Source organism: Phocoena phocoena, chromosome 3, assembly GCF_963924675.1.
Source record: "Phocoena phocoena chromosome 3, mPhoPho1.1, whole genome shotgun sequence".
In the NCBI taxonomy this organism is placed as follows: domain Eukaryota; kingdom Metazoa; phylum Chordata; class Mammalia; order Artiodactyla; family Phocoenidae; genus Phocoena; species Phocoena phocoena.
The window spans coordinates 91,090,405-91,114,474 of record NC_089221.1 but is presented as its reverse complement, the minus strand read 5'-3'; the positions used below and the strand labels follow the sequence as shown (position 1 = coordinate 91,114,474).

The window sequence follows — 24,070 nt, the reverse complement described above, 5'->3', positions numbered from 1 at the left end:
TTTCGCTGACATTTAGTAAGTAAAATAGGTCTCAGTAAAATAGAACCTGCATTCTAGGTTGGACAACATCAGTGCAAAGTCACTGTACTTCAGTGTGCTAAATGGTTCCTAGTAAAACTGATCATTCACATGAGGAAATGAAACTTTAAAATATTTAATGATGGATTAATCAAATGCATATCATTTTACTATATGAAAAGCCTCACCCACCAAATTCAATTTAGGGACAGACAGAATTTTTTTATTAAACTGATGACCAACTTTTTTGCTTATTATTTGTTGAAATTTACTTCTTTTCATCACCCATAAAAACCAAGGACAAACTTCCGTTAAGGTTTCTATTTTTCATCAGTATTCATCCAAACAAGTTTCAATAAAAGGTGATAAGGATAAACCTGCATTTCCTTTTATGTATATCTAGTTTGCAGAATGAAACTATGAACAAAAACTAAAAGAAAATAAAAATTGAAGCCATCATTTAATGATGACTATATGGAAGGCAAGAGGCACAAATTCCCAGGTGAATTTTAATCGTGTCTCCTCTAAGTCAAGTCATTCAGAAACGAATGGCAAGTGATATTCACTTTAGTACACAATTTGTAAATGTGGAAGCAGGAACAGTTGTCATGATTATTTTATATTCTATCTCTGTTAAGAGTGGTTCTAAAAACAGTCTGATGATTCATAAGGCTAGATAAGCAAATCAAACTTTATAAACATATGACAAATTCTAAGTTGCTGGCACTGAAATGGTGGGTTTGCATATGGACAAGTAAGCTGTTTGCCTTAAATCTTTGGGGTACCTTGGCTTTTAATATTTTGTTCTGATATTCAAGCAGAAAATACATAACTGCATTTTATACAGTAAGCTGTTCTAAGAGTGGAAAATTTGTAGGGATGAAGGCAATTCCAAGTTGTATGTATGCATGTAAGTGGCTTTATAGAATAAATGTACAGCCATTAAAGTTATACAAGGACAGTGCAATTTAAAACCCTCAGCTCCTGTTTACAGATTGCCAGATCTAATCTTTCTTGTCCGGGTTACTGATAACATAACTTATTTGCTTAAAGGTAAACTATGACCTCCTGCTACTATACACTGTATTAAGAATGACATACCAATATCAATCTAGAAGGTGAACTAAACATGTAATAAACAGTAAAGTCATATGAAATTTTGTTTTCAGTTTGCTGACAAAACTTTGCTTCTTCCCGAGATCATTTTTAGTTCAGCATTAGTGCTACACTAGCTAGAATTTAATTCATATCAGTGTCTTTATTCAGTTTTCAAATTTGGAATACTTTGAATCCAAAATATATACCAATAACCTTTTTAAAAAGTGAAGAGTCAATATAATCAGCATGGACTTTTTCTACCAGTTTCACTTTCTAATCCATTTCCCACCAACAGTATTTCACTCTTATCCCTCATAATTTCATAACGAAGTATCCAGATGATGTCTTTCAGACTAACCAGGAATCTAAATCTCAAACACTATTTTGAAGAAGAGTAGAGTAAATAATCTTGGTAATCTGTAAAACAGCTGCGTGCAGCGTGTACTGTATTACGACAGCACCAAACCCTTTATAAAAACCAAGCATTCCTTCTTCCTGCCTTATGGTATTGATACAGTCTCTCATTCCCTCATACTGTGTATTAATTGGAAGCACTTCATAGCCAAGGTCTGTATTGTCAATTATTGTGCGTGTTCCTTGAATGTGAAGGCGGTGCAAAACTGTTTCCAGTGGGTAAAGTATAACATCAGAGCAAAGACTGGCAGCAAAGTTAGCAATAAGCTCTGGAAAATAAGCATCCAACATACTCTGCACGGGGCTAGTGCTCTCAGCTAGGTGGCTATTGTAAGTCTTTCTCTTTAGAATTAGCAGGACAATCTTCTGAATGACTGAGCTGATGATGTAATGAAGAACCCCATGCAGCACCGTAGGGAAGATCAAGGAAAGAAGCGGAAGTAGTCGTTTGCTGTGAGGCACTCCCAAGCCTATCACTCTTCCAATTCCTTCTTTAATACATTCCAAAATTCCAGTATTGTCTCGAATTATCTCACTCTGAAATGAAAATGATGAAATGAGTAAAAGTTAACATCTGCTTATTCTGCCACAAAGAAGGATTCTTTCTAGGTCCCTTTTAAATCCTAATTTTCTGACTAAAGAGGAAAAACATCAATGGTTTGCAAACTTCAAATGTTATCTAGGCATTAGATTCTTTTTTCAAATAAAATTTCACAAGACAGATAGCAGTGAAGCTGGGAGCTATTCTTATTGGGGGAGGGAAACAAGAAGAGATGTGGAGGGTGACACACCTGGTTTCCCCACCCTCAAGAACCTCCTTAGGACACATTTTGAAAAGCAACAAATATTGTACATGATATTGAAGAAGTAGCACAGTGCTTGGAGTTCTTAAGCATTGCTTTAAAACCCACCTCCATTATGTACTTACTGGTCATGTGACCATGGGCAACTTGCTTAACTTCTCCTGAGTCAGTTTACTGTTCTATAAAAATGGAATTAGGCCTACCTACCTTTTATGCACAGAGTTGCTGGGAGGATTAAATGAAAAAAGGCCTGGTACCCAGAACACACTCAATAAACATGAGTCATTATCATCTGCATTGTCTCTGCTTTTTTACAATTATGGGGATATGTATAAGGAAGTTTGTGATACTGGTTACAGAGGCATGGACAGGCAGAAAAGGAACAACTAAGAGGCCAATTTGGCTGGAGCAACGACTGAAGAAGAGAACAGCAAAAAATGAAGTTAAAAAGGTAGTCAGGGGCCATACCATGCCACTGTGCAGAACTTGGCCTCCAGTCAGATGGGAAGTGACTAGTTGGTTTTAAGCATAAGATGGGTAAGATACAATTTATGTTATACTGGCTGTTGTGTAGAGGAGAATGAGAGCAGAGGCTGAGAAACCAGTTAAAGATATGATGGTGGATTGGACTAGCAGGTAGCAAAGGAAATAAAATGCTGCAACTGTGCTTTTATCCTAAAATTATAGCCAATAGGAATTACTGGTAGATTTGATTTGGGGTGTGAAAAAGAGAAGACAAGGATGACCTCAAAGCTGTTGGCCAGAGGAAGTGTAAGAATAGCAGTGCCTTTTACTGAGTTGGACAATATTCCTGGGGTAGCAATTTGGGGGAGAAGATCAAGAATTCAGAAATGTTAAGTCTAAGGTGTAAACTCCAAGTGGAGTTTATAACCTAGACTACAAGGAAAAGGTCTGAGCTGCATGTACAAATGTGAGAGTTTACAGTGAAGAAAACATATTTAAAACCATGAGACTAAAATGAGCTCACCTAACCTAATCCATTTACCTGCCTCTGGCCCCCTTCCCAGTCCAGTTTATTTTTAATACAGCAGCCAAACAGATCCTATTAAAGACACAAGTTAGATCATGTCACTCTTCGCTCAAACCTACCAAAGACTTTCCATCTCCCTCAAAGTAAAGCCAAATTATTACAGTGATATTTAGTGTCCTGTGTGATCTCTCTCCCTCTTACCTCTCAGACCTCATCTCCTCTTGTTCTCCCTTCCTTAGTCAGCTTCAACTGTATTGGCCTTCTTTTTGCTCCTCAAACACGGAAGATATAATCCTACCTCAGGGCCTTTGCACTTGCTTTCCCTCTGCTTAGAATGTTCTTCTCCCAAATATCCATGTAGTTCTTATGTTCAGACCTTTACTCAAATGACTTTTGCTTCTGAGAACTTTCCTGATCTTAAAAAAATAGTAACATCCCTTGCTACCCATTACACATCTTATTTCATTTCCTTGTTTTATTTTTTAGCACTTAGCACCATGAAGTATCCTTTTGTTTATCTTGTTTATGTCCATCTTCCCCACAGGAATGTAAGTGCCATGAGGGCAGAAAGTTTTTTGTTTGCTATGTTATCCCCAGGGTCTATAACAGTGCCTGATATAGGTTAGCACTCAATAAATGAATTTAATTCATTTATTTAAAATTTTAAAATTTAAAATGAGCTTTTTAAAAAAATTAGCAGTTAAGAAAGATTAGCTGAAAGGTAAAGTCAGTAAAAACCTTGATTTAATACTATGCTGAGAAGTCTGAAATTGATCTTCGAGAATATGAGTCAACGTGGATCCTTAATCAGCAAAAGGATATAAGCACTGCAATTTAAGAACACTGATCTTGCATGAATATGTAGAATGGACTTTAAAATGCAGGAAACAGAACAAAGATTCTTAGTAAAGACAACAGATCACTAGGAAGTTCATATTGAAGAATGGTGGTGTTCTTTAGGAGATCTATATACACATGTGTATTTTTCAAGGGAAAGACCGTTCTCAAAGAGATCTGAGCTCCCCAGACAGGCAAAAAACCACTGAACATGGTAGGGAGAAAGAAGCTGATGTAACAAGAAGGAAAGAGAATGGTGGCCTATCGGTGGGGAGGAGCAGACAATCTCAGATACTCCCTGAAGTTAGAACTGAGAAGGCATGATGGCTGATTGGTTATGAAGGATGAAAGAAATATGAAAATCAAGACTTTTGTAATTTTTAGATTCATATAAAGGTGAGAGTTAAAAGGATTCATGCAAGTAAATGAGTTCTCCAGGACAGTGAATATGGGACACAAAGCAGAGACGGTCAAGTATTGTGCCTTGGAGCTACAGGAGAAGAGATGGTAAGAGGTTACTAAAAGAAAAGGAGTATGTTCAAGAGAGTAGAAATTGAAGGAAAAAAAAGAGAACTAGAAAATCAGACAAAAGGAGTCAAAAGGAGGCGGTCAGCGGGTGGAACCTGGGGCAGAAAAAAACAGGGCATTTGGGTTAAAAAAACAAAACAAAATGAACATATAGTGAGCTGGGCACTTTACATAAATAATTCACTTAATTTTTATAATTCAGTTAATAAAATACTATTCCCATTTTTTGTGTGAGAAAATTAAGATTTAAAAAAGGTTAGGACATCTGCTTAAAGTCACAGGTCAAATTTAAGTAGAGAAATGTGACTGTGATATGGGTCTCCATAAAGCTAAAACTTGTTTTTCCCCAATATATCACACTGTTTCATTTTTTTTTCCTTCAATAATTATCTTCCTGCTATTTTTTTCCCCTTATCTATAAAATGAGGCTATGTCATAAAGTGATAATTCTGTAAACTGCAGCCCCACACAAAGGTTGTATCCTTTCACATTGCCAAATGCAAGGGGATAGGAGACAATATTTGGGTAGCAAGATGTTAACTTCAGTTAATAATTCTCAAAAATAAACACATAAAAAATCAACAATAGGTTCTGCCCCCAATCCACCCCCAACCGAATCTCTGCCCTGGGGTTTGAAGGCAAGCAGGTAAATGTGAAAACACATAAAGGACTTCCTTCCTCAGTTTGTGCCGTGCTCCACTGCACTGTGTAGTGAAGCGAGAAAGGTCTGTGATGGTTTTGGAGTTCCTTCACCATTTGGTCCAATTTGTATTGTAATAAGTCAATGTTTCTAAAGTTGTGCAGGAAGGTGGGGTCATTACGAGTTTATGCACGAATAAAGTTTTTTTCTGCCTTTAAAAAGAAAAGAAAAGAAAAGAAAAACGATATGGCCAGAAAAGCAATTAAGTGGAAAAGAGTAATTAGAAAAGGAAAGGCTGATCCAGTGAGGTTTTATAGAGAGGAAACTCATAAGCGCTGATTATGACAAAGAAAATAATATGCTAGAGGATCTGATGTTGGAGACAGAAGACAGGTGGTAGACAGTTAGTTGGATTTTGTGTACAGGGTAAAGTTAAGCTAGCTCTCTCACAGTTTTAAATGCAGGAACGGTATGTGAGAAAGTACATTAATTCAATGTACTTGAAGTGCCACCATGTGGTTAGAAATAGTGAAACAATTTAAAATGCTAGCAGGAGACTGCTTTCGCTTTGTAGTATATACTAAACACCATAGCATCAAATGTTCCTTAAAAGGCATATTTAAAAAGAATGCTGTTAGTAGACTACCTATGGGGACTACCTTCTCACTGTTAGGATGATTATCCATCATGTTTTATGTTCAGGTAATTAGTAATTTATTGTCTGATAAGCCATAACTATTTGAGTTATTAAAAAGTTGGAGAAAAAAACAAAAACAAAAAAAAACCCTATAGATTTTTTTGTATTCAGAGAAGGTCATAGGCTGGTTTCTGAGATATCTGAATGAAGAGTACAGCTGCCTGTGTAAGGGATAAAGAGAATTAAAAGTGGGAAGTAAATTTGCAAAGGAAACAGACACACCAGAAATGTGCCTAGTATAATCTTTGATATATGTATGGTATCTGAGAAAAAATAAATTTTTTAAAAGGATACTGTCTTAAATTTTTCTGTTATACTATCAGACATACACAATATACTGAATATTCCAACAACATTTTTAATTTTAAAAAAAAACAAGAAAAAATAGCTCACCTGTACTGTTTCGATTAGACTTGCTGAATAAAAAGGCATTGCCACTATATAAGTTAGGCTGTAGAAATTAAAACAAACTTATCAGTATACTGAAACAAGATGCTTCCACTAATTTTTTTAATATCTACATTAATACATCAACATAATTTATACTCAAGCTTGAATAATATCTTCAAGGTTTTTAACTATTAATACCTATAGCCTAAAGATACTTCAGAGACCTGTAACATAAGATGCTTTACTCAACAATTAGAGATGAAAAATTAAGTATTAATAATAACACAGTGACAGCCTGTAAAGAAAATTATTTTAAACCAGTAAAATATAGGCTTGTTTATGATTCACTGTTTGGACGTCTACCTGCACATAGCTAATGTAGCCTGTAAATCTGATACCTAAAATTTAGGTTGAGGGATCCATTCCATTGCTTGCCTTTTTAGTGATATCTCAACAAGGCTACTGTTCTGCTATTGTCCTATCTATTATCATTATCCATTCCCAGATTTCCCACCCAGCAGAGCTAAGCCAGTCTTCCATGGTAAGTGAAGTCCCCTTTTATTATTAAAAAACAATATTGTACAGCTTTGCAAAGTTGCCTCCTATTGCCACTATTTAGACATAGTAATATTACAACTTTGCAAGCCTGCAAAATATAGTTATTTAAAATAATGTCAAGGTGGGACTTACCTAACCCTATGGGCCAGGTCCTGGCAAGTAGTGGTTTTCAAGGTGAATGGAACATCACTAAGTAATAATGTGCTGGAATGTCCCACAGAGGGAGCCAGCAAGCTGGGGGGTTTCCAATTCCCAATCTTCAAAAAAAATTAAAAAGTGAAGAGTAAAATTCTAATCTATAAAAATGGTCAGTGTTGTAAAGTCACTAAGTGCCTTTAGGACTACGTTTTAATGACACTAAGGTTTTGTTTGAGTTTACTCATCACCATACAAATATAAATTTGTATGTCTGCTTACTAAGAGAATAATGATAATAATAAGAGTAATAATTTTCCTGGCAATTCAGGTTTAATAAGTTGAAGATCTCTGTTAACTTCCTAAGAACACAAAGAAAAATTAGGTTGTGATTTTAGCCTTTCAAATTAGAAGGGTTATTTAAAAGATAACATATATTTCAGAATTTTATTCCTAAATTCTATGTTACTTTTCTGATTAAGTTCTAGTCCCACAAATATTTCATTGCTCTACTTTCCTTCACTTTGTTTATTTAATAAGCTTTTTTTCAGTTCTAACACTATAAAAATGGATATATATTTCAATATAAATGCTGCTTTTGATACTTACGATTTCAGTAGAAGGTGTTCTCCTATTTGTTTAGGATTCCATTTATGTGAAATCTCCCTAAAAAATAAATAAAGTAAAAGCCATGTTTTCTAAAACATCTTGAATTAGCTTAAGCTTTAAAAAAAGTAATCAATTTTTAATTTTTTTTAATCTGTAGGAGAAATATATTCTCATGATGAACATTTTCCTTTTTGGGACCCGTCAAACAATTACAGTGGGTTGAAAAGAGAAAAAACATAGAAGGTCTTTCTGTATGTGCTGACAGAAGGGGATGACAGAGGAGGAAGAGTTATAACTGACTATAAAAATGAACGTGAGACATTAGATAAGATGCAAAAATGATAGACTGAGGAAAACAATCGACGGGGAAGAGAAAGGTAAACAATAAAATAGGATAAAGGAATAAAAAAAGCTTTAAAATGTATGTAAGAATGAGAATTAGAAAACAAAACAAAATTAAGTAACTGTAATTCAGAATGACACATACATTTGTATAGCCCCTAATTTTCAAAGTGCCTTTACTTATTGAGATGACATTACTTTTGTGACCTTTATTATATTCTATTATCTTTTTTAGCTCCTACTATATGCCAGGCATTGTGCAAAGCACTCTGCATAAATTACTTCTAACCCTCACAATGAACCTATAACCCCCAATTTCATAGATGAGGAAATCGGCTCAGAGATGGTTCATAACTTACCCAAAGCCATGCAACTAGTTAGCGGTGCAACTTGGTCTAAACCATGGTCCGTATGACTTGAAGTCTATACTATCTGCCTGTACTGCCTCTCATCTCATTTGATACAAGAAGAAATCCTGTGAGATAAGAAGAGCAGGTACTGTCCTATTTATTTTACTTATGAGAAAAATAAAGGTCAAAAAGATCACAGGTGGGCATATACCCTGAGAAAACCATAATTCAAAAAGAGTCATGTACCAAAATGTTCATTGCAGCTCTATTTACAATAGCCCGGAGATGGAAACAACCTAAGTGTCCATCATCGGATGAATGGATAAAGAAGATGTGGCACATATATACAATGGAATATTACTCAGCCATAAAAAGAAACGAAATTGAGCTATTTGTAATGAGGTGGATAGACCTAGAGTCTGTCATACAGAGTGAAGTAAGTCAGAAAGAGAAAGACAAACACCGTTTGCTAACACATATATATGGAATTTAAGAAAAAAAAATGTCATGAAGAACCTAGGGGTAAGATGGGAATAAAGACACAGACCTACTAGAGAATGGACTTGAGGATATGGGGAGGGGGAAGGGTAAGCTGTGACAAAGCGAGAGAGAGGCATGGACATATATACACTACCAAATGTAAGGTAGATAGCTAGTGGGAAGCAGCCGCATAGCACAGGGAGATCAGCTCAGTGCTTTGTGACCGCCTGGAGGGGTGGGATAGGAAGGGTGGGAGGGAGGGAGACACAAGAGGGAAGAGACATGGGAACATATGTATATGTATAACTGATTCACTTTGTTATAAAGCAGAAGCTAACACACCATTGTAAAGCAATTATACTCTAATAAAGATGTAAAAAAGATCAAAGGAGAGAGGCAGAATGCCAGGTCTGGAACCAAGGTCTAGGACTGCGTGCTTCCTACTATTTAGGTTACCTTTGGAAATCAGAAAAGAGAGGAGAAAAAGAAGAGAGGCAAGCTGAATGAAGAACAAAAAGGGAGAAAGTTATATCAAGAGAAAAGTCAAAAAGGAGAAAAGAACATGGAGAATAAAAGGGAAAGTAAAAGGGAGGCGGTGGAGGGGGGGGGAATGAAAAGGCAGACAGAGGGGATGGAAGGGAGGGGAGGGGAGGGAGGAAGGCAGAGTAACAGAGAAAAGGAAAATGTAAAATAAAGGGGAGACTGGCTGCCACCTGCTCCCGATGACATTGGCACCCATGTACCATGGCCACAGCAGGAACCTGAGAAAAACATTTTCTATTTGAAATGAGTAAGTGTGACAATCATAAGGAGACAAAGGAATATATTTTATACTAAAAAGGTAAAGGAAATTAATCACTGATAATGTAAGTGCTCTAAAAACAAACTCAGGACACTTATGGCATGGGTGGTATGTGAACTTTTCTACATTTTTCTAGGAGACTGAAAGGTCTGCAGAGAAACTTTTAGACAACAGAACAACCATCTCTGATTCATCACATTCTGATTAAATTAATACCAGAATACTATATGAGGCCTGAACAACTATCGAAAAATACAGCTGGAATGACATTTAATGATTAAGACGAAAATTGTAAAAAAAAGATTAGGCTACTTAACTTACTGACAGTGACTTTATGATTATAAAACAAAATATGCTAAAAGTTTTGGAAATTTTCTGGGCACTGCTATTACTCTCACTATGGCCTCAGAAAGGATTACCACAGGTTATTATGACATTAAGTTTGTGCACTCCATTAACATTATGGATAGATGGGTCTGTGACCTGCATTTCTGTAAGGACTGGGCCACCTTTCCTTTGAATACTAATTACTGCGGCCGGTTCATAAGATTATTAGGATTAAGGTAAAAAGAGTGAAAAAAGAAATTTAGAATCAAGTATAAAAAAAGCCCTGAGGCGCTCTTCCTGGTATCTGCTTTCTACTCCTTTATAAAATGTGTAAAACTTATTGCCACAGCTCTAGAAAATTAAATTAGCATATTTAAATGCTTCAGGAAAAAGGGTAGTGTAGAAATCTACTTGTGATTAAACCTTTTTATATTTCATCATCAAATACCAAAATATATATTTAACTCGCTATTTTCACAAGCAAAAACTGCCCTTCAAATGAGCAACAAAATTAAGTGAAGTGACTTACTTTTTATCAAAGTTTTCCTTTTGACAGACTAACACACATACTTCCATGCATAATCAATACACAAAAGCAATAGAATTTTTAAATAACGCTCTATTTATACAGTCTACTTTCCATTGCCTCTTATTTTCCCGTGCTCAAACTGCCCTCTTAAAAAAAAAAAATCTTCCCTCAGTGTAACCCAAGCCCCTCATCTTCCAGCTCCTTCTCTTCATCTCCCCTCTTCACAGAGGACTGTCTAAACTTGCTATTTCCATGTCCTAGCTTCCCACTCACCCTGAACCCATTCCAAATTGGCTTCTACCCTATTATTCTATGAAAACAGCTCTTGCCAAGGTCCCCATGACCTCCACATCACTAAATCAAATAGGCATTTTAAGGTTGTGCCTTATTTGACCTTTCAGCAGCCAACATGCACTTGTGTTCTTCCCTCCTTCTGGAAGCACTCCCTGCCCCTGTATTCCACTATCCCATACTCTTCTGGTTTTTCTCCTCTCTTCTGGTCTCTACTTTTGACTCCTTTGCAGGGGCATTTTTCTGAACTCAGCAACCTATTCTGGAGTTCCTAAAGGCTCAAGCCCTGTTCTTTGCTTACTATATAAGTTACATTCCTTCCCCAGGCAATCTTACCCAAGATGATGCTTCAGAACCTCCCAAGTCTATTATCTTCAGTTTAGACTTCTCTCTGTGTCAAAATGAACTTGTCCAAAATCAAACTTATAACTTTTCTTTCTTACTCTTAGACCCTTTTACTGTTTCCTAATTGAGAACTTAATCAGAAAGGAAATCTATTGAATTGGAGAAAGAGTTCATTGTATTTAAAATGGAATGTGTTTAAGTCAGTGAATTCAGAGGAGTCATTAGGAGAAACAGACAACATGAGGAGAAAACAGTAAAACAGTACTGGTACAACTACAAATGTGAGATGAGTCAAACTAAGCTGGAGTTCAACTAAATGGATTCTGTGAGAGACTGAACTATACAGGTAGCCTTGGTTAGAGGTGCTCCTTATGTTAATGATTTGAGAAATGCCACATGAAAGGAAAGGGTACTTCAGGGTAGAGCAACACAAAGTCTAACTCACTCCACCTGGGGTAAGGTTTGGGGAAGGATTTAGGAGGGATCTGAACAGTAGATAAAGAAAGAGATCACAGATGATGATCCTGGGCTTTATACATTTTTTTTTAAAGTAATAAATACTGAGAAACTATAATGTGATCAGATCACAAATTCAGATGTGATCATAATCAGTATAAAAAAAATACTGGTGAATCCAGACTGTCTCACCTATTGTACCTAGTGATCACCGTGAACCTCAGTCTCAGAGACTCTAGAGCTTATCCTCCTCAAGTGGTAACTTCTGTGAAATGCTTTGGGTTTCTGCTTTAATACTGTGTCTGCTATGACTTTGTTTTCCCCCAAGAAAAGTCAACCTTGCCCAAATAAGTTAGAATTAAAAAAAAAAATGTTTACACTGTATGTCTGAGAATGGCTTTATTTGACATCTAGTTACACGAACCAAAATCCTAGAAGTCATCCTCGACACCTTGTCTATCATCAACCAACTTTAATCCATCACCAAGTTCCATCAATTTTACCTAAATATATCTCAATATCATCTATTTACATCCATCTCAAAAGATACCATCCTAGTCCTAGTTACCATATTTCTCACCTAGATGGTGATAGCTTATGAACATGTATCCTGTTCTCTACTTTGGTCCTCCTGCAATCTTTTTATCTCCACTTACAATGACCCTTTAGAAACAAATCTGATCATGTCATTGACTCCTGCTTAAAACTCCTCAGTATTCTTAAAGTGGCCTACAAGGCCAAGCGCAGATTGGCTCTTGCTCTCCATCCTGCTCTCTGAGCTCAAACCCTATGAGCCTTCCCTCAATTACAGGAATTCTCCACATTCCCCCTGCCTCATTGCCTGTGCACCAACTGGTCTGTGTTTCCTGAATGCCTTTCAGATCTCAGCGTAACTGTCATTTTATTAGGGACACTGTTCCTAACACTCTAATACTGTCACAGAACCATATTCTTTTCTTTTAGAGAACAAGCCTCAGTTTGTAATTATTCATTCATTAGGGGGATTATTTTACTTAACATATGTCCCTTACACTAGATCCAAAGTTTCATGGTCACAGGTACCTTTTGTTTCTTCTCCTCACTATATACCTGATTTCTAGCACAGAACCTAGCACATAGTAGGGACTCAGGAAGTATGAGCTAAATAAATAAATGAAGTAATGAGTGAGATTTACCACAAAAATTTAACCCAAGTAGAATACCACAAAGATAACCTTTTCTGTCTTTAATAAGATTCAAGACGACCAACAGACAATACATACCCACACGACTGATGTGTCTGTATGTCTACAGAGTAAGAAAGTTAGATAATAAAATTTAACAAAATTTTGTGCCCTCTCATTCTCATTTCTCTTTTACCTTCCCTTCAACCTGAAGTTAAAGTTACTGCTTCATCTCTGCTTTAGAGAAATGGTGTTACTTGCCTAAGGTCCCAGAACTAAAAAGTGGAATAGTCAGGACCAACAGTGTTCTGACTGCAAATACAGAATTCTTTACTCTTTGCCGTACAGAAATTACTGAATTTTGTTAATTTTTTATAGAATTTTGTGTTTGTGGGAGAACTTCAAGAACATTTGATGACAAGTACTAAGTTTTGATCTTATCCGTGATATGAAAAACAATGGGGTGAATAAAGTTAGCCAAGGGCAGAAATTCAGATTTTTTTAAGTATGAGAGGAGAAACTTAGCTGACAAAACATTTTTTGTTTTCTCTGTAACACTCAGCAAAGCTGTGTTAAAGGAACTTCAAAGCTATGTGGTCCTTTGAAAGCAATCACACTGGCAAAAAGCCTGATATCAGTCTCTTCTGCCTTTACTTCCTTCCCTACAAAGACTGATTCTCAGATTGAGATGCTAGTGGCTGCACCTTCAACTACCTCACACTTCCTTGTCAATCCAAAAAATTCACCCTGCCAGGGGCCAATTTTGGAATAACAAACCACTCGGTCTTTAACTCCATCCCTGGGACTTACGGTTGATACAGAAAATCCCAGAGTCCTGCCAAATAGCACCTAAACAAATTTATGATCTTCAACATTAACTCTTAACATTATTTTCATGTATTCCTTGTAAGGTTCCCTTTCTGTTACTCATAGCTGTGACTGTCTCAAATGTCTATCATTGTTCTTATACTCTATCTAAACCACCCCAGTACTCATCCTTCTTTCACCTGTATCCTGTTTCAGAGAGAAAAAATATACCCATAATCAAACATTCCAATTTCTCTACCCTCTCCCTCCAAAAGAATCTACAATTCTGATTCTCCTCTCTTGGCTTGCAGGCCACCACTGTCCTACAGCTTACTGCTCTTGTTAATTTTTTTTTGTGAACATCTCTTACTACTCCCCTCTATTACCTCTCCTACCCGCCCCCCCGCCCCCCCCACACACGTGCACTCACACATCGCCCAGGATTCTGTCCTTGGTCCACTCTCTGTCATCTAGTCTACACGTCCTCCTTAGGGAGATTCATCCATCCTAAAGCTTCAACTGCCATTTTTGTGCCACAACATTCAAAGCTATGCCTCCAGCTTTAAATTGTCTCTGAGACTCTGATCCACAGTTCCAACCACTACTAGGCATGTCCCCCTAAATGTCTTGCATGAATCTCAAACTTTATTTATCCAAAAATATTTATTTATTTGTTTATTTGGCTTCATCAGGTCTTAGTTGGCAGCATGCAGGATCTTTGTTGCAGCGCGCAGGCATCTCTCGTTGTGGCGTGCGGGCTTCTCTCTAATTGTAATGCTCGGGCTCTAGTGTACGTGGGCTCAGTAGTTGCAGCACGCGGGCTCAGTTGCCCCGCAGCATGTGGGATCTTAGTTCCCTGACCAGGGATCGAACCCGCGTACCCTGCATTGGAAGGCGGATTCTTAACCACTGGACCACCAGGGAAGTCCCTCAAACTTCATTTATTAACAGTTACATTCCTTATGTTCTTTCCGACTCCAACTTACTCTTCTTTATAAATTCTCCAACTCAATTCCAATCTAGAAATCTGTCACTGCTGCTAATTCACTCTCCCATAATCCCATTCCCAATCTATCACCAGTTATCTATTATACTTTAGAAATGTTTATACAGCTCCTCCCTTCTGTTCTACTCCATAGTTCAGCCCCTTCTCCGTCTGGCCTAGATTACTGTAACAGTTCTCCATAAGTCTCTGTCTACAACACTCCATGTTTTAAAAAAACACTGCCACTTGAGAAATCCTTGATCAAAGAAACCATATATTAAACAAAAAGAAACAATCTCCCCCTTAAATTCCCAACTCCATTGACAATAAAGCCTAAGTCACTTACAAAGGCAGAACCATGCTTTAGTCTAGCACCTCAGCCTCTTTTCACGTTATTCTACTTCACACATGCCCAATATTCTAAGCACAAGACACTTATCACCTGGACCTTCCAACTTCCATAAAATTGGGCATGCTGTGACCTCTACTTGCTCTCCTTCTCTGCCAAGTTATTTCCTACTCATAATTCCAGATCTAGCTCAGATTTCAGGCTAAAAAAATCTCTGCCAATAAATCCACGCGGTGTCCCCTGCACTCTGAAAGGGGTTTGTTTAATTACGACACTAATCACGATGTAGTAAAATTTGCTTACATGTGTCTCCTTCACCAAGCTAGCCACTTAAATAACAGGAATTGCTCACATACTCAGGTTTGTTCCTTAGCTGATAATTGTTGATATATAGCAGTAGGAGCTGAAAGAGCTCAACAGATATTAGACCAGGAAGCATTTTCTTTATCACATACTAATTCCATAAGATATAATTAATTATTTATTCTCAGTTTCTTCTCTTAGCTACTTCAGGCAAGTTTTCAAATTCAAGGTATTTTTAGCAACTATCATATTCTGTCATATATTTAATATGAAGTTAATCTGAGAAAATGCCAAAAAGGTACCTCGGTAAAGGTGTGAATTCACTGATTATTCCCTCTGCTCCAAGTGTGACTCCCTGAACAATAAATGTACTTCCCATTCCTTTCCAAAGAGCCCTTGGTCCCTAAAATGAAAAAATTTATGGTTATTTCTGTTAATGCCTAAAAAAGAAACCAAAAAAAGGTCTTAATAAAACTTGATATTAAATGTTTACTGATATTTTCCAGTAAGGCATTATTCAAAAGGACATTTTAGTAAAGAACTACAACTAAAGTAAGTCCTATCATTATTTTAACATTTGTTGGGTGGCCTACATTTAGGTGAAGATAAACACTCCAATTAATTATCTCTAATATGAATTAAATACCCCTAATATTTAATTAATTTTGGCAAAGGTGTGAATTTACTGATTATTCAGTGATATCAAGAAGATGTCATTATCATGTTAAGTTAGTTTTAGTATAAGAGGTACAATATCTTTAATAACTAAAAGGAATTATTGTTGCTTTAATTATTACTAAGGCAAAATGGCACATTACAAATAACTTTAATAGAATGTACAGACTAATTCTCACCTGAGTTTTGTTGAAGCTGTACATAATATTGATGACTGTAAATGGAGTGAGATGATAATGCCGAGCATGGTAATTAACCTGTAAAAAAGATATTTGATGATTATTTTCTGTTATTGTCTTGTTAAGAAATAAAGTCATGAAGGATACAGTGAGTCATAGCATAAATGAAAGTTCAATTCTAAAGTCAGCATAAATTACACATAAGCAAAATTACTCTTGAAAGTGCTTTAAATAACTTAAAAGTACAGTACATGAGGTTGTACAAATATAGCCCTGAAGACCAATGTGTGATATACATAGTAATGTAGAATATATAATAAAGAGGGCCTTGGTATTTGATATTTATGTTTCCTTAAACACCAGAATTACATTCAGTGTGGCAAAATGCTCATGCCATTAACACACAGGAACCACGAAGAACTCAGGGAACAGCAGATTCCTGTCTACCAATGGCAAGCAATAACAAGCTACAAACAATTGGTAAATTATGAAATCAGTATGGGGGTCAGAACTAATACTTATTAAGTGAAATAATAAAAAAGAAAGTATCAGAATGCATCATACATTCTGAACGTATTATTTGCTAAAACATTTTAAAAAGTTACTTATATAGAAGTATACACTGGATCAAAATGTGATATTGTCACAATGTAAAATATATGCCTGAAATTCACTTTTCTAGCGTACATAACACTGTTAGGGCTATTTAAATAGCTGTTTCTCTCTTTATGCGTACTTTTTGGTGCTAAGCATAAACAGCTTAATTTTTAACTATTTCTATCTTGTCTAACTCAATTTTCAAAGAAGATAAGTTATATTATAGGAGCTTTTGCCAGTGTGGTCCACTAGCCCTCAAGGGCCTCATTACCCTTTCAGGGGATTGACAAGTTCAAAATTATTTTCTTGATACTAAGGCATCATCTGCCTTTTTTACTGTGTTGACATTTTCAGTAATACTGCAAAAGCAATGGTGGGTAAAATTACTCACTCCGTAGCATGCATGAAGGCAGTGGCACCGAACTATATTTTTGTACTTATTGTATTCTTTATCCGACTCACTTATAAAGAGGCAAAAGCCACTTGCCCTAAAGAATGCCCTTGGTGAAGCAGTAAGACACATTTATTTTATAAAATGCTGACTCTTGAGTACACATCATCTTTCTCATTAATATTTTGTGTGTTGCGTAATGAAGATGACTGTCATAAGGAAAAGAACTTGTCCGATGGAGTTGTGAGCCTGAACTAACCACTTTTTTCATGGATCACCATTTTTTTCTGGAAAAACTAACAGAATATAGTTATTCACATTTGGGATAACATGTTTTTAAAACTGAACAAAGTGGGCTTGTTGATTAAACAACAACAACAGTATTTGTTGCCAATGATAAATTTGAGCTTACAAGCAAAAATTATAATTCTGGAAAACCTATATCCACTATCAAGATCGTATGAAAACTGAAACGCTTTTCTGGTGAGACTGGTAGTGATTTTAGTGACGGTGGTCTTTTGATACTGTAAAATCAAATGTCATAACATTTAGATGATCTATATAATTCAGTAAATCAGTATTTTTCAATTAATCAATGCATGATGTAACAGAAGCATGCACACGTAAAAAAACTATTCAAGGGCTTCCCTGGTGGCACAGTGGTTGAGAGTCCCAGGTTAATCTCTTTGTCAATGGGATCTTCAGATAAATAGACTAGTAACACTTACTAGGAGGAAGAGACTTTATCTAGAGTGCTCTTAGGACAGCCCTGGCTAAAGGATTACTATAAATAAACCTGAGGGCTTCCCTGGTGGCGCAGTGGTTGAGAGTGCACGTGCCGATGCAGGGGTCACGGGTTTGTGCCCCAGTCCGGGAAGATCCCACATGCCGCGGAGCGGCTAGGCCCGTGAGCCATGGCCGCTAAGCCTGCGCGTCCGGAGCCTGTGCTCCGCAACGGGAGAGGCCACAACAGTGAGAGGCCCGCGTACCACACACACAAAAAATCTATTCAACATGAAGTACAAATGAATAGCTTTTAATGTAACAGAGTATAAAAAGTTGATTGACGTAGTTTCAGATTTCACATTGCAAATAACTTTCAAAAAGTTACCGCTTATTGAGTTTTGGTGTAGTATCAAAGAAGAATATCTGCCAATTACCTCTTGTTTCTTTCAAAAACAAAGTGTTGCAACAAATTGACTATAGAAGCAGATGTGAAAATCTGGCTGCCTTCTATTATGCCAGACATTAAAGGTATTTTCAAAAAAGTAATAGTGATTTTTCATAAAAAGGCTATTTATGTCAGTATCTAATGAGTTTATTAATATTTTAATGAATTAAACATATATATATATATATATATGTATGCATAAATTTTTCCAGTTTGGGGTTCTGAAATGGCAAATATTGATAGATATAATCCATATAAACAATTGTTTTTTGGAGACCTCAATAATATTTAAGACTTAAGAGCTTTCAAAGACCAAAAAGTTTGAGAACTGATATAGATTTTGGTGAATGTCACATAGGATAATGGTTACATGGTCTCAGTCATTTATCTGAGGTCTGTACTTCAAATCAGGGTTAGGATTACTGTTTAGAAAATCATAGAAAGTACATTTACCTGACATTGGCGGCGTAGAACAATGCAGGGATGGGCCAGTACATTTTCTGTAAAAAGACTATAAAATAATAATTTATAACATTTAATTTACAACACATATAAATCTGAATTTATTCTTGAAGAATCATGCATTATTTACATTATGCATTTTTCTTAAAATTAAAAAAAAAAGTTTTCAAATGTCTAGACATGTTTGCAAATCACTGTACCAATAACAAGATTCAATATGAAAAAAACTAAAGCCAGATTCGCAAACTGGTAAGCAAAAGCAACAACATATATAATATTAATATATACAGTATAAAGATGAAACTACATCTTGTATGCCTGATATGGAAAACTTCTTTCCTAGACAATTTAAATGCCCCTTTCCATTTCTTTCAGAGGATGTCCTATGAACAAAGTTCCTATCAGAAGGGCCATCTGCCCTATAAATCCTGTAAATTTTGGTTTTGATGTACTTTGCACTTAAGTTATATGGATTTTAACGATCATGTAAGTAAAACCTAGATGCCATGTTGCTAAATATCTTGTTATAATTCTAATGTTCAGCAAAAAGGTTCAATGCACAATTACTTTTTTTTGGGAGACAAGATTAGATTTTATTTTATTCTTTGGATAGATACATGAAACTTCTTACAATATTCCTTACAAAATTATTTTGTGTTTATAAAATTGAATGACTATTCTCTATCCTTACTGGGAAAAAAAATCAAGTTATCGATTTTAAATAATAAATTTTTTCTGCAAGATATTTTTCAATATTTTAACTACTGCTCTAAAGAAAGCAATACTAATTACTAACATTATAAATTAAAGAAAGAACTTTAAATAAAAACTTGAATTAAAAATCTTTAGACAAAATTACCTTGCAAGTCCAATACCAAATCCAGCAAATCTATTCAGCTGTTCTAAAACAGAAGGAATAAGGTTACTCATAACCATTATTTAGGTTTACTGTGAAAACAACAAAAAGTATTTTCTTTTTAACATGATATTCATTTAAACTCCATGTACCAAAATCAAATTCTGATAGGGGCCAGAGAGGCCATCTGAGGAAGTGAAGAGCTCTGTGGAGGCTTGTGGCAAGTTGCAAGGTGTAGACCTTCTAAAGGCCCAACTGCTTTTCAGCTCCAATCCATTGTTGCCACATGGGACTCTGAGTCCAAGGTTTCAAAGCTGTGATTTTTCTAAAGAGATATTCTCATTTTTATATAGCATCTTCCAATCTTAAAATACTAGCAACTATTTTAAAAAGCGTTAAAATGTTGTGTGGACCAAATCAAACACGTTTGCAGGTAGAATCTAAGGGCTACCAGTTTTCAACTTCTGACTACAAATAATTTAAAATTTTTTCTAGAGAAGAGAAGACTCTGACTGATACTTTCACCAACTTTACCTCCCATGTTGTAAAATTCGTCCTTCACTGTTACTGATGGAGAGCATCTATGTTAAGCCACTAGTTGCAAGCAAAAATACCCATGAAAATTATTAAATTGAAAGAGCACTTAGGGTAACTGAAATGGGTAAATAAGGCTCTCTTCTCTATTTCCCCAAGTTTTAAATACTTTGATAGTAGCTGCTTAATTAGGTCTCGGTGATAGACTACTGCGTCCATATGCACTATAGCTGATGGCATATCTATAGTCTTATTAGAAGAGTTTACAGCTGGAAAATTCCTATGCATATGTCAAAACAGAAAATAAAACCTTTTTCTACTTAATTGGAAAACTTAAAATCATAATGGTGAAATATCACAACCCCAAGAGACCAGACATTAAATTTCAGCTATAATACAATATTCACAAGGGATAATTTTTCTCTCATCCTCTTTTCTCTCTCCCCTCTCTTCTCCAATCCCTCCCTCTCATCTCTGCTCTTTTGAATGAAGTAATGCCCTCACTATTCCCTGACAGACAGAACAAGGTCACGTAAACAGTCTCTGGGGAAACCACTTGGTTCACTATTGCCTTGAAAAACGTGCAAGGTAGAAAGAAGCTTCTTTTGCCCAATTAAGATACTTTCCTTCTTTCAGCTTTTCCCTTTTTGTGTGTGTACAGGTCATCTGCTAATATTAACAGAAAATACCACTGACATTTTCTGGAAGGTGTTAGGAAGGTTTACTATTGTTAACTGTGTAAGTCTCTCAGGCTTCTATCCTCTTTGCAGTTATTCACCAGCCTCTAAACTGCTGCAAAAAAACCCCACAAAACCCTGGTTATTAAGAGCTCCTCCTCATTGTAACCACAAAGCATACATTATGAAAAGATAAAAACATCAGCTTTACTGCCTAAGAAGGTAACTGTGTAGCAATCGTACATGTGTTTTCAATCATTTATAACTTTCCAGCACTCCTTCTGGGACCTGTAGAAAAAAAAAAAACTAGACAGAGTGAAAAAACTAACTGTATGACACTGAGTAAGTCACTGATCCTCCTCCATCTATCCTCACTGGATGACATTTGAAGTCTATTCCTCCCAGTAACCCAAATCAAATAAATATTACTGTATTTCCAAGTCGAAATCAAAGAAATGAGAATACAATTTATGTCTGGAATATACATAATATTTAAGGATGTAATCTATTATTTTAACAATTTCAGGAGAATGGGAAGATGCAGGCATTATTTCTATTTTACGAATACAGCAGCTGTTGACAATATCTAGATCATACAGTGTTGAAATTAAAACAAGTCTTCTGACATGCTACAGAGAATAATTATGTCTTGATTCCAAAGACTTATCTTGAAAGTCTCTTAGTGATTTTGACTTTTCAGTGGAGTTACGTCAGAGAAAGAAAGCAGGAGGTGCGAAAATACAGGGGTAGTTTGGGGATCTAGAACAGATACAATTACTGTGAGTAAATGGAAAAAGGAAAGATACACTTTTAGCCTGCTGTGTGCTCCATACTGTACTAGGCATTACTCACACCTCATTGTTTTGACACTTATAAAACCCTGAGTTATTCTTCTACACACCTTAAAGATGAGAACACTAAGAAATCACAGAGGTTAAGAAAGTCTCTCAGCTTTTAAGAGTGGTAGAGGCAGATTTGAGCCCAAGACTGCCTTTGCTGGAAATATTTCTCTTTCCTTCCACATTTCAAGGAAATATAGCTGTTGGTCAATTAGGTATTTTTCACATGATTCCCAATAAACAGTAAACCATTTCCGTCTTTCTTGATTCAGGTCATGGAATGTAATATGCCAAAACCCTCCGAAATCCTACCATGCAGACCACAGTTAAGTCAGTCGTCTTCTTTTGGAGGTGATCCCGGAGAAAACATTGGTGTAAAGAAGCGGGAGGAGGCCCGCTTCAGGGGCAGAGGACTAAAGGAGAGCAGAGGGTGTGGCGCGCGATAGGTCGGGAGGCCCGGGAGGCGGGACCCTCCGCGCGGCTTCCGGGGTCTGCAGGACCAGTGCTGCGGCTCCCCACTCCACCCGCCCCTACCGTGCGCCCCAGGTCCCTCACCGCTGCTCTGCCCGGGCACGCCGCCGCCGCCGCCGCGGGGAAAGGGTTCCTCTGCTGGGCCCTCGAGCGGGGTGGAGGGGGCGGGCACACCGTAGGGCGGGCTCTTCTCGCCCCAGTGCAGGTTGCGGCTACCCGGGATGTCTGGGGGGGTTGTCACCCAGTGGCTCAGGTCCGACGCGGAGCTGAAGGACCTTGCAGGGAAAGCGCCGCCAAAGCCCTGCTCATCCCGGGCACCACTCCGATAGCCCAAGCCATCGAATCCGTCCGGGCGCCGCGGATGCATCGCAGACGGGGCAGGATGAGAAGAGCCCACCCGGAGCCCACCACCCCTGGGGCCACGGCGACCTCGGGCCACACAGCTTTTCCTCCCCGGCAGTCGCCGCGTCTGGGGAAATTCTGACAACCGGAAGTCACGTTACAAATCCGGACGTTCAGGGAGCACGTGATCGTAGTCTCTTCCGGCGGCCATTAGAGACATGGTTGCTAAGGTGACGCGGCAGTAACTCTTAAAACTGCGGCCCTTAGTAGGGAGTGGGAAAATGACTGTGGGGTTAATGAAACACAGTACCGAGAGATGCTGTGAGGGAATTGGGGCAAGAGGTGCGGCCTGGATGAGAGGAAGTCGAATAAAGATGTTTCCTAGAGGGAGTTGACGCGTGGGTGGAGCTGACGCCAGAAATCTGATCTCAGCCAGAAATGCCCCGCCCCACACAAAGGCCCCAGTTCTAGCGCTTTCATTTCTTCGCTGGGCTGGAGTCCCGCCTGCCACGAAGGAGCTATTAGAGGTTAGAGTTGCGGGATGTTCGTATATCTGGCTTTGCCTCCCGCACTTAGCGTTTTGGGTAAAATCTTTTGAGAGAACTGGTTCGGCCCAATGAACCCAAAAGTATTGTGGACGGCTAGAGCAAGCGTTAGAATAGAACGTCGCGGGAGAAAATCTGCTTCTTCCCCTCCCCTCCACAATCTACCCCAAGAATATAAACTGTTCTCCGGGATTTAGGAATTAAGCATTTTGCTTTTCTGAGGCCACAAAACAACTATAAATAGTTTTCTGTAGCTTTTTCTTATTTTTTTTTCTGCTGCATCTAAATCACTCAGGGTATTTAAATCCAAAGCGATACTGTTCAAAATCGAGACCCTAGTTAAGAAATTAAGAGGACTTCTAAAGGGAGTCTCCTACTACCTGTTTTCATCAGCTCCATGGGCTCTTCTGGCAGCATCTCTCTCCCTAGATGTGAATGAGCCTAACATGGGTTCTTCCTGTGTCCCTTCTGACCCATTGGACTCCCAGGATTCTGAAGGCTTTCGGAAGAGAACCCTGACGCACTATTCTGAATCTTCCAGAAGCCAACCTTTTTAAAAAGTGATTATCAACTTCGGCATAAGTAGATTGACATTCTTTTTTGTTTTTCCAGTACGCAGGCCTCTCACTGTTGTGGCCTCTCCCGTTGTGGCGCCTGGACGCGCAAGCTCAGCGGCCATAGGCTCACGGGCCCAGCCGCTCTGCAGCATGTAGGGATCTTCCCAGACTGGGCCACGAACCCGTGTCCCTTGCATTGGCAGGCGGACTCTCAACCACTGCACCACCAGGGAAGCCAGACATACTTAAATTGAGTTTTAATGTGGCTTGGGCAAATGTATTGAGTCATTTCCTTAGTAAGTGTATCCAGTATTACTCGGGTACTAATACCAAATTACTGTGTACCTAGTATCAAATTAGTTACTGGACGTAATAAAAATATTTCTGTGTTCCTTAAGAATGATTGGCTCAGGTCCAAAACGTATTGTTTATTAAAAGAAGGAGAAAAAGGCCTGTGTGTGTGTGTGTGTGTGTGTATACATACTTATATAAAAACAATGGCATCTCACAATTTCACATCTACCTCA

General features: G+C 37.6%; 1 protein-coding gene across 3 annotated transcripts; it reads right to left on the bottom strand.

The window, feature by feature from the left end:
• Positions 1-1,488: 1,488 nt before the first annotated feature.
• SLC25A46 (solute carrier family 25 member 46) lies at positions 1,489-23,376 on the bottom strand. Of its 3 annotated transcripts, none has more exons than XM_065875047.1 (8): positions 23,367-23,376; positions 19,582-19,624; positions 18,714-18,771; positions 16,102-16,179; positions 15,550-15,650; positions 7,719-7,775; positions 6,420-6,477; positions 1,489-2,067 (listed from the first exon to the last, which is right to left on the bottom strand). In XM_065875047.1, the coding sequence occupies exons 1-8, from the start codon at positions 23,374-23,376 to the stop codon at positions 1,489-1,491; spliced, it is 984 nt and encodes a 327-aa protein (XP_065731119.1). The 3 variants fall into 3 exon arrangements, with proteins under 3 accessions (XP_065731119.1, XP_065731116.1, XP_065731117.1); XM_065875044.1 differs by lacking the exon at positions 23,367-23,376 and adding an exon at positions 22,184-22,466; XM_065875045.1 differs by lacking the exon at positions 23,367-23,376 and adding an exon at positions 22,184-22,466 and having other exon boundaries at positions 1,489-1,824.
• Positions 23,377-24,070: the final 694 nt, after the last annotated feature.